Raw genomic sequence first — 11651 nt, forward strand, 5'->3', positions numbered from 1 at the left:
GTGGGAAGGCACTGGGAACAACAAGGAGGCCGGGGCCTGAGCAGGCAGGGGCCAGGGCCTAGATGGGGGCAGATCCCAGAGCTCTGTCAGGGTGCCCCAGGGGATGAGAAGAGAGGCCTGAAGGGAGGCGTCCGCAGGAGGGGCTGGGGCTGGGCACTGGAGGGGTGGTTGCAGCAGGGAAAATGGACGTAACAGGAAAGGCATTTGGATGGGAGACCGGCATGCCTGAGGCTGGCACAGTCGATGAGGCTGCGTCTAAATAAGGAGCAGAATCTCCTGGTTCCGAAAGGGGAGACGAGCAGCTGCATCCATCTCCCTGGAGTGGGCCTCCTGCCCCCTGACCTCACCCACTGCCACTGCCCTTCATTGGCAGTGGCAAGAGGGGGCATTTGGCTGAGGCAGGAATGTGGGCGGGATCAGAGCTGGCGAGATAATGGCGGCGTGGGACAACCCATGGAGCCCGAGTGTGATCACAGCCATTGGCCGGGTGGCGTGTTTGGCCAGATCCCCCGCGCGGGTGCCCGGTTACCGCGGGTGCCCGGTTACCCGCCCCCAGGAGGCTGGCGCAGGCCAGAGCCTGACCTGCCTCCTGTGCTGAAGCCTAGCCAAGCCAAATCAGTTATTTCCAGGAGTGAGCTGGTTCCCGAGGAACAGGGCTCAGGGGTGGGACAACCAGACTTTCCTCTGGACCCTGGGCCCAGCCGACGGGAAGAAGGAAGGCTGCGTGAGCCAGGCCTGGCCTTCGCCAAGCTCACCTCCCTCTTCCTCCTGCCTCCCTCTTTCTCCTTCCTCCTGTTTTCTCTCTCTTTACTCCCCCTCTCTTACTCCTCTTTTCTTCCCCCAACCATCCACCCCCACCCCATCTGAGAGGAAAGCAGCATGGCGGCAGGGCCTCCAGGAGGCAGGTGGGTGGGCCTGGGCACCCTTGGCTGAGGATCAAGCTGTCCTGCGTTCACTGCTCAGAGACTGGTTCACCAGGACTTACAGGCCAGTCTCTGCCCACTGCCATGAGCAGACAATAGGCCAAGTGGCCAGTAGAGGACTTGGCAGGGGAGCTGGGGCCCCTCTGCTCAGATGCCCACCAGCCCAGTCTCGCTGCCACCCACTGGCTCCTGTGCCCCAGGAATCAGGTCAGGAGACACAGTATAAAACTTGTTTTATTTCAAAATGCAAAATGATGGTCTTCGTAATAGTAATCATATAAAAAGCTGTCTCCTCACGCCACCCCGGTGCGGTGGAAGGGCATGGGGCAGAGGGAAGGGCTTTGGGCTGACCCCTGGGGTGCTGCACAGCAGCAAACTCATCCAGACTCCTGGTGGATCCCCGCGGGTCAAGTCTGGAAGTCGGCTTCTCCACTCTCCACTGGCTGTCTCCCCTCTCCTGCTCTCTCCTGCCTCTCTATGCGGCATCCCTAGGAGGCGTGCTGCCGGAGTACGGGGACCCTGCTGGCCGGCACGGCCTCTGGCTTGCCCTTCTCCAGCAGCGCCTGTGTCTGCAGGCCCGGAGGCTGGCGGGCGTCCCGCAGCGCGGCCAGGGCAGCCTCCCGCTCACGCTGGCGGCTGGCGGCGGCGAAGGGGCTGCACACGGTCTCCACCAGGCCGAGCAGGGCGCCCACGAAGGCCAGCACGCTGCCCAGCACGTACAGCTTCACCAGCTTGCGGTTGGGCTTCTGCGTCGCCAGCTCCTTGGCCAGAGGGATCAGCTCTTGCACTGTCTCCATGGCTGTTGGTCGTGGGGCTCTGCAAGGGGCTCTGCGCGGGGCGGGCGGCACCTGCAGGGGCGTGGGCGGGACCTTGAGCCGCTTTCCGGGGTCCCAGCGCCCTCCCCGGCCCCCGCGCGCTCTGGGGCGCCCTTCACGGACCCACCTCCCGCGGGACCCACCTCGGTGACAGCGGGGCGGGCGCGGCACAGTGGCGGTCAGCGCGTAGGTGTCGGCGCCGCGCGGGCTCTGCCTCCTCCCCGTCGCCGCCCGGCTCTTCCAGGTGGAGACTCCGCAGCAGGCAACCGGCGGAGTCCCCGCCAGCTTATATCTTCTCCCGGAGCCCCGCCTCCCACAGCCTGGGCTGGGGCGCCCAAGCCAGAGGAGAGGAGAGGAGGGGAGGAGAGGGGAGGGGAGGGGAGGGGAGGGGAGGGGAGGGGAGGGGAGGGGAGGGGAGGGGAGGGGAGATAGCGGTGGGGAGGGGCGCGTGCGAGGAGGGGCAGCGGCCATGAGCACTGCACGCAGGCGCTGTGTGAGCAGGACCTGGGGGGGCCGCGGGGTGCCCGGAGGCCGCAGCCCCAGGGAGGAACCTGCCACCGACTCGATTAGCGCGTGTGTTGGGGGAGGGAGGCACGGCTTGCCTTGTTGCGGCAGCTGGAGGAGGACCCCCAGGGAGGGCATCTGGGGTTTCTCAGTAACTGCAAAGTCTGGCTTTTGGGTAAAGACTTGCCATTTCTGCAGGGGTGGAGGTGGGGGATCACAGGGATCCTGGGTGACCAAAGCCTGGGGCTTCCCTTCCTGCCCAACCGGTTTCCTTCTCCCAGGCAGGGCTTGGGCTCTGGCAGCCCTCACAGGACACCTTTCCAGGCAGGGGCTGCCTGTGTGCTCCTCCTGCCTGGGCAGGAAGGTGGCCATGGGGGGAGGGCGTGGAATGGCAGGGCTGCTGCTGCAGTTGACAGCCTCTCTGGGTGGGCGCCCAAGGCCAGTCGGCTGAGTTGCGGAATTCACGGTGGGGTGCCTGGTGGACCTCTGGTTATGGGGACGGGCGGGAGGCTGGGGAGAGGAGCCCCATAGGGCAAAGGGCTGCCAGCAGCCCCAGGGAGAGGGCAGGGGAGGAGGGGGCCAGACAGGCCAGAGAATGGCAAAGGTCAGTGATGCAACCCAGTGCCGGTTGGTCTTTGTGAGCCCCGAGCCAGGGTGGAGGGCCAGGAGACAGCGCTGCTTAGGCCCCAGTGTTTGGTGCTGGAGCCACTGGCTTTCCTTAGGGTCTAGTCCCTGACACTCCACTTTAAAGATGCTGCCAGCCCCTGAGGCCAGGCTCTATGAGCCAGCTACCTGGAGCTGCCCTGGTACTGTGTCCACTGCCTGCCTTGGTTGGCATTCCACATGTGGAATGTGGCCAGGCTGTGGAGCTTTGGTGTTAGCTTTGGTGTCTTTGCTGCGTCTCCGGCTCCGGGACCACCTAGAGCCGCAGGCACTGTAAGCACTCAGGACGTGGCCTCTGGATGTGCCCCGGGGACCCTCACCTCAGTTTCCCCTGCCCTGGTCATTGGTGTGTGGTCCCCGCATCACCCTGTATCGGGCCCCTGCCTCTGGGCCCCACTGGCCAGTAAGCTCTCCTGTCTCTAATCCAGATGCAAGCCTCAGCTCCCCAAGGCTGTCATTTATCTGGGGTTCCCCTTTCTTGGAATCTGCGGTATTAGATGCGCTTCCCTGTAGTAATCAGACTCCCAGCCCAGGCCCACCAGCTTGCTGGGCAGAGAGGGCTGGGTGGGCGGGCGGGGTGCCGAGGAGGGGGCTCCTGGGTCAGGTGGCGGTGGGGCTCGGGGTGCTGGTGGGGCCAGGAGGCTGGGGGTGGGGGGTCAGCACACGCTAGGAATTTGCTCAGTGGGGGTCCCATCTTCTGGTCCCAGCTTCTAGGGTGGGGGTCAGGCAGGCTTTGGCTGCGCCTATGGGCCACATGAGGTAAGTAGAGGCCAGTTGCATCACGGGGGCAGACACAGGCAGCAGCTGTGGTCACCCAGCTGTCCATGACCTACTGTCCCTGTTTGGACAGGGCTGACAGCTTTCCCACGACATAGGACTTCACAGAACTGAAACTGTGGTGGTTTGGGGCAGAACGGGGACACTGGACATCCGGCCCTTGAGTCCACCCCAACATTTCATTCCCTGCTTTCTAGGAAGACAGGACAGGCCAGTTTAAAATTTGTGTGTTTTTTTCTTTCCAAAACCCTTTCTCCCAAACACGAACACCTGGAGCAGTCTGCTGAGAATGATCTGGAGGGGCCCACGGGCAGGGTCCAGAAGTGCAGGGGCTAGCACTCGCTGGGAGCTGTGCACTGACGACCGTGGCCTGGCACAGAGGTGTCTGGGAGGGCTGGATATGCCCAAGCCCCAGTTATTAGTTTCATTTCACTGCCAGTCGCTGTGTTCCCGGGGGAGAGGGCTTAGAGGGACCTCAGAGCAGAGATGACCAAGCTGTTGGAATCTCTGATACCCCCCTTGGGTCCTTGTGATCCTCTCATGTCATGTGCATCAGTGAGAGTTCCTTGTCATTCAGACATCAGGGACGATCTTGAGTCACATGGGCGACCTTAGCCCCCGGTCTCTCAGCTGAGCATCCTGGGACCCTGGCGTTTTGGGGTGCAGAGCCAGCTCCTACAGCCTCGGGCCTTCTTAGCTCCATCTCACCCGTTCTCTGGATTGAGCCATGAGGCTCTTCCTAGGAGAGGCCTCCCCACTTCCCCGCCCACCCTCCCCGTAGAGCCAGCCTGGTACCCATGCACTCAGGTGTGACTTGACCGCAGGCGCTTCTTGCCTTGCCTGTCTGCCTGCCCTGCCATGGGAAGACTGCGCCATAAGGACCAGACTTTGTTCTGTTGTGCCCTGTGTCCACAGGGCCAGGAAAACCCATGTATGTGGTGGGCCCTTCAGAGGCCCTAGAGCTGCTGTGGCACCCCTTCTGGGCAGTGCCAGGAGCGGGGACTGAGCTAGCCAGCCTCTGGCAGGGCTGGGTGCCCAGAGGTGCCTCCTGGGCTTAGGGACAGTGGTTTTCTGCATTTAGCCCTCGCCCTGCACTCTGCCTCTAGCAGCACCAAGGCAGCCCTGCGAAGATGAAAGTTTGGTTATGAATTGCCTGTTTCAGGCCTGTGACTTTGTGCTGGGTGAATTGTTCTGCAGGGGAAGATGAGGAGGGAAAGACGAGGATGACAGAATAACTTTAAAAGGGGGCTTTATTGCATTCCCGGGCGAACTTCACAGACCCAAGATGGGGCTCGGTGAAGCAGCGCCTATTGTCAGGGGAAGGCTGGTTTTTATAGGATGGGAAGAGGGAAACCGGGCTTGCAGGTAAGGAGGAACAGTTGTTTTCTGATGGTATCAGCAGGTCCTCATTTTTGCCCCTAAGTGGGCTTCCTCATTCTCGCCCTTAGGTGGTCTTCCAACCAGATGCCTTTTCGCCCTAGTAACTCTGGTTCCTGCCAGGCCTTTCACTGGGCACTGGTCGGGCACTTGGACTCTGCATGTAGAAAAAAACTGGCTGGGTCAGCATCCTGGGGTCTAGGCCCCTCACTCTGTCCCCTCCCCACCTGTCTGTCTCCCTGAAGTCTCGACGTCCCTCTCCACCTTCTTCCTGCATCTGTAGGCTCCGAAAAGCTGGCACCCCTGCCAGGACAGCCTGGCCTCTCCTTTCCGTGAATTTCAGGTGCTGCGGCCGAGGGCCGGGCCTCGCCCTGAGAGCCACACTCCTGAGGGCTGCCCAGTCTTGTGGAAGGCCAGATCCTGGTAACTTTCGGGGTGCTCATGTCAGCCTGGGGCCAAATCCCAGCAGTTACACTGACCTGAAAGTCAGTCCTGGTAGGAGATTGCAAAACGCAGAGCTGAGTCTCCCTTGAGAGGTTATTTTCAGCACCAGTGGCCTGTCCTTGGCACAGAGCCTGGGGTTAAATTGCCCAAACCTGGCAGCCAGCTTGGCCCTCCTCCAGCTGCCTCACCTTTCACTTCTACTCCCAACTTAGCGCCTGGCATAGGAGACCCCTCCCCCTACCCTACCCTGGCTGTTCCCAGGCATTGCCTCCACACAGCACCTCCCAGGGGCAGACCTGCTTTGAAGCTTGTTCTTGCCCCCTGTGGTGTTCTGCAGGCTCTGCCACAGCCGCTGGGGTGCAGGATGCTCTGGGGACCTGGGGCGGCTGTGGCCTGGTGCCCACTTGTGGGCCCAGCTGCGAGCTCCCAGTGTGAGTGGGCACTAGCCCCCGGCTCAGACCCTAACCAGGCTTAGAGCAGCACACCTGGGGTTCTCTGAGTCCTCACTCCTCTGCTGGGGTCGGACCTGGCTAGCGACTGTACCTTCTGGTCCCCATCATGCCATCTGCACCAGGAGGATGGCAAGGCCCCTGCTGAGTGAGCGTGGGAGCGGAGGGGGCCCTGCGAAGCCTCGGTGCGTCTGGCACAGAGGAGGCCATGGTCACGTGGGTGGCCTGATACTGTCTCTGCTCCTGTTCCCCACTGCAGCCCTGGCCTCCACTGCTTCCTTCAGTGACGGAGGAGACTCTAGTGGGGTCTGAGCTCACTTGTGGAAGGCAGCCCAATGCTGACGTCCATTTGCACAGATGAAGCAGGATACACAGCTGTCCTTGACTCGGGGAGATCCAGCCACGTGGGGCACAGAGGCGCAGAGAGAGAGCAGTGCTAACAGCCTAGGCAGCACAGCCTTGTGCACCGGGACATACTTAGAGTGGCAAGGACTGCACTTGGGGGCGGGTGTCACGGAAGCCCAGGGAGGAGGGGCCTGCCCAGCCGGGAGTCCAAGGCTGAATGGGGCTCACCAGGTGGCTGGTGAGCAGGGCTTGGGGTGGGGGAGGGAGGGCCCATGAACTGAGCGTGAAGGAGGGCCTCAGAAACGGCAGGCTTGAGGAGGTGCCGGCAGGAATGGGACTGTGAGCAGCCCAGCCAGGATCCTCTGCTCGCCACACCAGGAGCTGCCACCCCTTGTCTAGCAACAGGACATCCCTTTCTGTCAGCTTCCAGGAAATTACGTTTTTCTAACTGTCCCTCCTGCCCTGCTGGTTGCACCTTCATTCTGCTTTGTCGCAACAGAGCCCATGCCCTCGTCCTGTGAGCCTAGGCCCTGGCATCTGGTCCGCACCCCACGGGAGGCCTCAGAGTGTCAGACCAGGGCTTCTGCCATGGTCCTGTGGCACCGTTGTTCTCAGTGGAGGCTGATTTCTAGACTTAGCCGTCATTTTTATTTCAACCCTATCGGGTAGTCTCGCAACTGGGTGCTGGACCTGGCAAAGGAAAACACAAACCCAAAAGCAGAACCACAGTGCAGCGAATGCTGGCCCTGTGCACATGGCCACGCTGTGACCAGGGCCTGTGGAGACTGACAAAGTATTCATCTGAGATTCAGTCTGGATGGTCCCTGAGCACCAGCAGGTCCCCAGGGGAGACAGTGACTGAGTCAAGGACACAGTGGGCCAGTCTCTCATCACCCTGACCTGCAGGGTCCAGGCCCTGAGCTGCCTCCGCTGAAGCAGGAGCTACGTACCCCGCTGGGTCCTCATCCCATGAGGCTCAGTATTTAGCTCAAGGGCCGGCCTTGGTGGGTATCATAACCTGGGTCCTACTAAGATACACATTTCTTGTCAAAATCTCACCTAGTTAAGTATCCTGTGTATAAAAATTCAAAGTTAGAAAGACCTTTGTCTCAAGATCCACTGAGACTACCCACTTGTCGAGTACCGCGGAGTGTCCACAGGCCAGATGCAAAGCACCTATCACTCTCACCTTAACTCTTTTGTCAATTACTAACCCTATAAACACCTTGTTTTGTTTCTTTTACCATCAAACCTTAGGTCACTGCAAGAATACCTACAAAGAATATGGGGGGTGCCCTTACCAATCGTGTACAGTGCACCTTCCAGACAAAAGCCGAATGTTCTCTCCAGTCCATCATAATACGGGTTTCAATACGAGTCAAGTTAACTATGCTATTTCACATCCTTGGGAACAACGTCGGGTACAGGGAATCCAAGCCGCAGGGTACACTGGCTGGCATTCCTACCCAGTGGCAACATTGCCCATCTCAAGGAAATATGTCCCGACATAAAATGCCACAGTCCAAGTCTCCCAGGACAGCCTCCATTTGGATCAAGTTCTATAAATTAGCTAACATCATCAGAAAAGACTGAGACATCCTCAACCTGGATTTATAACAGGGTGGTCCCCAGGAAAGGAGGAGGTTCCAGGTTTCCTGCCCCACCCAAGGGAGGGTGGAGCTGAGCAGGGAGAGAAGAAGCTACAGAGGAGACTGAGAAAAGCAGGATGGAGCCAGAAGGAGACCTGGAGGAGGCACATGGAGCTGAGAGACACGTGAAGAAACTGCGCTTGTCTTTTGGTCGTGAATGGGGTGACACAGATGTAGGTGAGACCCGTGGGGAGGTGACAATGGCAGCTTTTATCTTGATTTTGATTTTGCTCTTTTCCTTCCAGGATTGTCTGGTTGTTTCTGACCCTTTTCTGTGGGTCCCCACTGGAAGATGCTTTAGACTTGTAGCAGGCTTTGGGGCCTTGTTCTGGGCCAATCCCATATGGATGGAGTTTTACCCACGAGGGGACGGGTAACTTTGGGTGCTTCATTTAGAAACTAGACTCTTTGCCTTACCTGTATTGTTTTCTAGTTTTATTAAAGTTCCTTCCCATTAAAGTCTCATGTGTTTTGTGTTGATGCAGCGGATGGCAGAACCCATTTAGAATAGGCAGGTTTGCGGGGTTTGGGCTGCCCCTCTCCCTGCCCTGTAACGGATTCACAAAATCCAAAACGCTATACCCTTCCTAAATGACTCTTTTGGGTCTAATAACTCCTTATTTCCTCTGTTCTTCCCTTCAGAGGCCTCTACTGGCAGCAGTTCCAGTTAATCTCAGTACTACTATGACCAAGATAACGGACGCTGCTTGCCACACTCCCCAACTCTCAGTCCCCTTATGGGACTCCAATCACAGCTACCCCTGCTACCAAACTGACGCCCTTGTCGGCTTTCATTCTTGTACTTCTAGCATTTTGGTTAACGAATAGATACCTCCTTAGAAAAAAAACCCCTGTGTCTTTAGCATCATTACAAAGACAGCTCACCTCACTAACACAGGTCACTCTCCAAAACCGGAGGGCGCTGCACGTGTTAACGGGTTATATGGGAGTACCTGCCTGTTCCTCAGGGAAGAATGTTATTACTAGTAAAAGCTGGGGCTCCAACTCTCCGCTGACATCGTTTCAAAATCCTATAGTGTCATGGCTCCTCCCACTCTTATGGCCAATATTAATGATAACTTTATTTCTTTTTCTTTTCACTCTGTACCACCTTTAACCAACTCCTTCTCCACCCATATTCTCGCATCCCTGCAGAAGACCCTCATAAGCAAGCCTGAGCCACCCCCTTGGTCTTTGCCCCCTTCCAGCAGGAAGTAGCCAAAGAAGAACCTTCGTTGCCCTTTTTCCTATCAACAAAAGGCTGGTATGAAAGGTCCATGCAGGAGGCTGGAATGCAAAAACCCACCAGGTAGCCTACCTGGGAACAGGAATGTGGAAGCCTGCCTAGAGAATTCAGACAATGAATCTTCCCCCTCCCTACAAATCTTTTCTCAGACAAAGAAACTCCCTCCACCCTACAAACTTTTTCCCACAGTAGTGTTGGGGGGAAAGGATGTCCTAAAGCTAATTCCATACAGGCTTTGTGGACTCTACCCCCACTCCAGACCAAAGCCATCAAGACATTGGGAAAGACAAATCCCATCACCACCAAAGGGAAGGTTGCTGGAAACTGAGGGTGGAGTTAAGCAGCCAGGTTTGGTATGAAATCAGGCACGTGGGCTTTGTGGGGGGTTCTCTTTTTGGCTCTCTGCCAGCTCGCAGCTCACGGCCAGCTCTCAGGGTGCCTTTGGGTTTCCAGGTCGGTGGATCGGGTAGGACACATTAAAGACTTTATTTCCCCCTTTTCTCCCTGAGTTGTACATTTCCTCATTTCCCTTTCCCTTGTAAATAAACCTTTTATTAACCTTTTGTGTGTGCCTGTAGTGGAGTATTAATAAGTCCCTTTTAAGTGCGGGTGAGGACCCACAGCCAGGCAACCCATTTTATATCAGGGCTGCTCCATAACAGTAGGAACCCAGTTTCCCACGTGACCTCTCCTCACCCTATAAAAGCCTGCCTCCCCCTGACAATATGCGTGGCTTCACTGACCCCCCACCTTGGGTCCGTGAGGTCCCCCCGGGGCGCAATAAATTTTCCCTTCCTTTGAGAAATTTAGCCTGGCTCTCCTTTTCTTTATCGCGCTGAACCTTTCAGTGGGGACGGTGTGTCCAGGGTGTGCCCGTGGCCTTTGCCTGATGACAGGTTGCATCAGGCCCACTGCCAGGGTCAATGGAGGGGTGGGGGGGGCGACCGGGTGCTGTCTGGGGTCACCGGCACAAGAGGGGTTTCCTGCAAAGATAACTGGGCCCCACACTTTCTTAGGATCCTTCCTTGATGAGGCCATGCAGGGACGGGGCCATGCAGGAGGCATTTCACCTCCCGGGAGCCCTTGTGGCCCACACCTGTATGAGTGGGAGCTCCCACTGGGTGGCGTGATGGGCTAGCTTGGGTGGCGCTGGGAAATTTTCACGCCCGCTTCCTCCTCCCTCTGGTGGACAGACGACTGAGTTCCACTCCAGCCCTGCACAGCCTGGCCTCACTTCTGCCCTCCGGCCACGATGCGGAGGGCCCGCCTCCTGCAGCCAAGAGAGAGGCACCTAGCAGGGACCAGCCCAGGTGGATGGAGGAGCGCCGAGGGGGACAGATGAGTCCCTTGCTGGGGAGAATCACTCTTCTCACCCGAGAACTTTGACGTCATTCCCTGTTGATGATTCTGGTAAAATACGCTCCACGTGGAGGATGAGAGCTGGGGGCGAGGCAGAAAGAGGGGGAGATGTTGGCATTTTGGCCTTTCTCTCCCAGTCTTCTCTCAGAGTATTTTTTTTGTAGAGTTTGTGGCTTTTTGCACATTTGTTTTCTTACCCCCCCTCCCCAAGGTTTGGGTGTCTCGTAAACATTTCCTTGGGTTAGTGAAACCTATCAATATTTTAGATCAGAAGGCGGGAGGTGGGGGTGGGGGGGTTGAGGGAATGGACTTGAGCTGGGTAAGGTGGGTCCCCTGCCTGGCAGGACCTGGGCCCCCACAGCAGCGCCGTCTCTCTGGCCCTGCTTTCTGGGTAGCAGCCCTAAATTAAGTAACAAACCACGTACAGACTGGCCTGGACCTGCTGCACTTCTGCCTGGAGTTTGGAACAAAGCCGCCCTGTACAGGGAGACCTGTAGCCTCACCCTGCGTCCTGGAGCTTAGCAGGGGTACCCACTCCCTCCAGGTTGCGTGGTCACCCCCAAGGAACAGTGTGGGATACACAGCACAGACCCTGTGTGGAGGCCTGGAGCCGCCCTGGGGAGGGGTGGCTGAGCTGCTTGTAGTTCAGTGTCTCTGCAGACCCGGGACCCCAGCCCTGGCAGCTGGGCCAAGCACAGGACGTACTGGCCAGGCTGTCCTGAGAGTGCCCAACTTCCCAGGGTCACCCCTGCAGCCCCCAGCAGGCAGCTTTGGGAGGTCAAGTTGTCAGGTCACAAAGCTGGTGAATTGGGACCTGGAGGGGCCTTCCTCCCCCTCCCTCTGAAGTCTCTCCAGGCAGCCACTGACCTATAAGACCCCCACCCTCCCCCAGAGCAGAGGGCTCCAGGCCCCCACCTCACCCCCAGAGCCAGGGCCCCAGGCCCATACCCCTCCCCCAGAGTCAGGGCCCCAGGTTGTTGTTTCAGGGCTACATGAAATTGGGTAGCGGGTACCTGGTTGAGAACCTTCAAACTAACAACTTCATTAACAAGCACCGAGGCTGCATGGGGAGCGGAGGATCGCAGGTGCCACCGTGGGAC

At 58.2% G+C, this 11651-nt stretch overlaps 1 protein-coding gene across 1 annotated transcript; it reads right to left on the reverse strand.

Moving 5' to 3' along the window:
• Positions 1–1139: 1139 nt before the first annotated feature.
• Positions 1140–1995, reverse strand: G0S2 (G0/G1 switch 2). Its single transcript, XM_084245395.1, has 2 exons — positions 1882–1995; positions 1140–1771 (listed from the first exon to the last, which is right to left on the reverse strand). Exon 2 carries the CDS (start codon positions 1718–1720, stop codon positions 1412–1414), a length of 309 nt encoding a protein of 102 aa, XP_084101521.1. The 5' UTR covers positions 1721–1771; positions 1882–1995; the 3' UTR covers positions 1140–1411.
• Positions 1996–11651: the final 9656 nt, after the last annotated feature.

This window comes from Talpa europaea (genome assembly GCF_964194135.1).
Source record: "Talpa europaea genome assembly, chromosome: 10".
Lineage (NCBI taxonomy): Eukaryota > Metazoa > Chordata > Mammalia > Eulipotyphla > Talpidae > Talpa > Talpa europaea.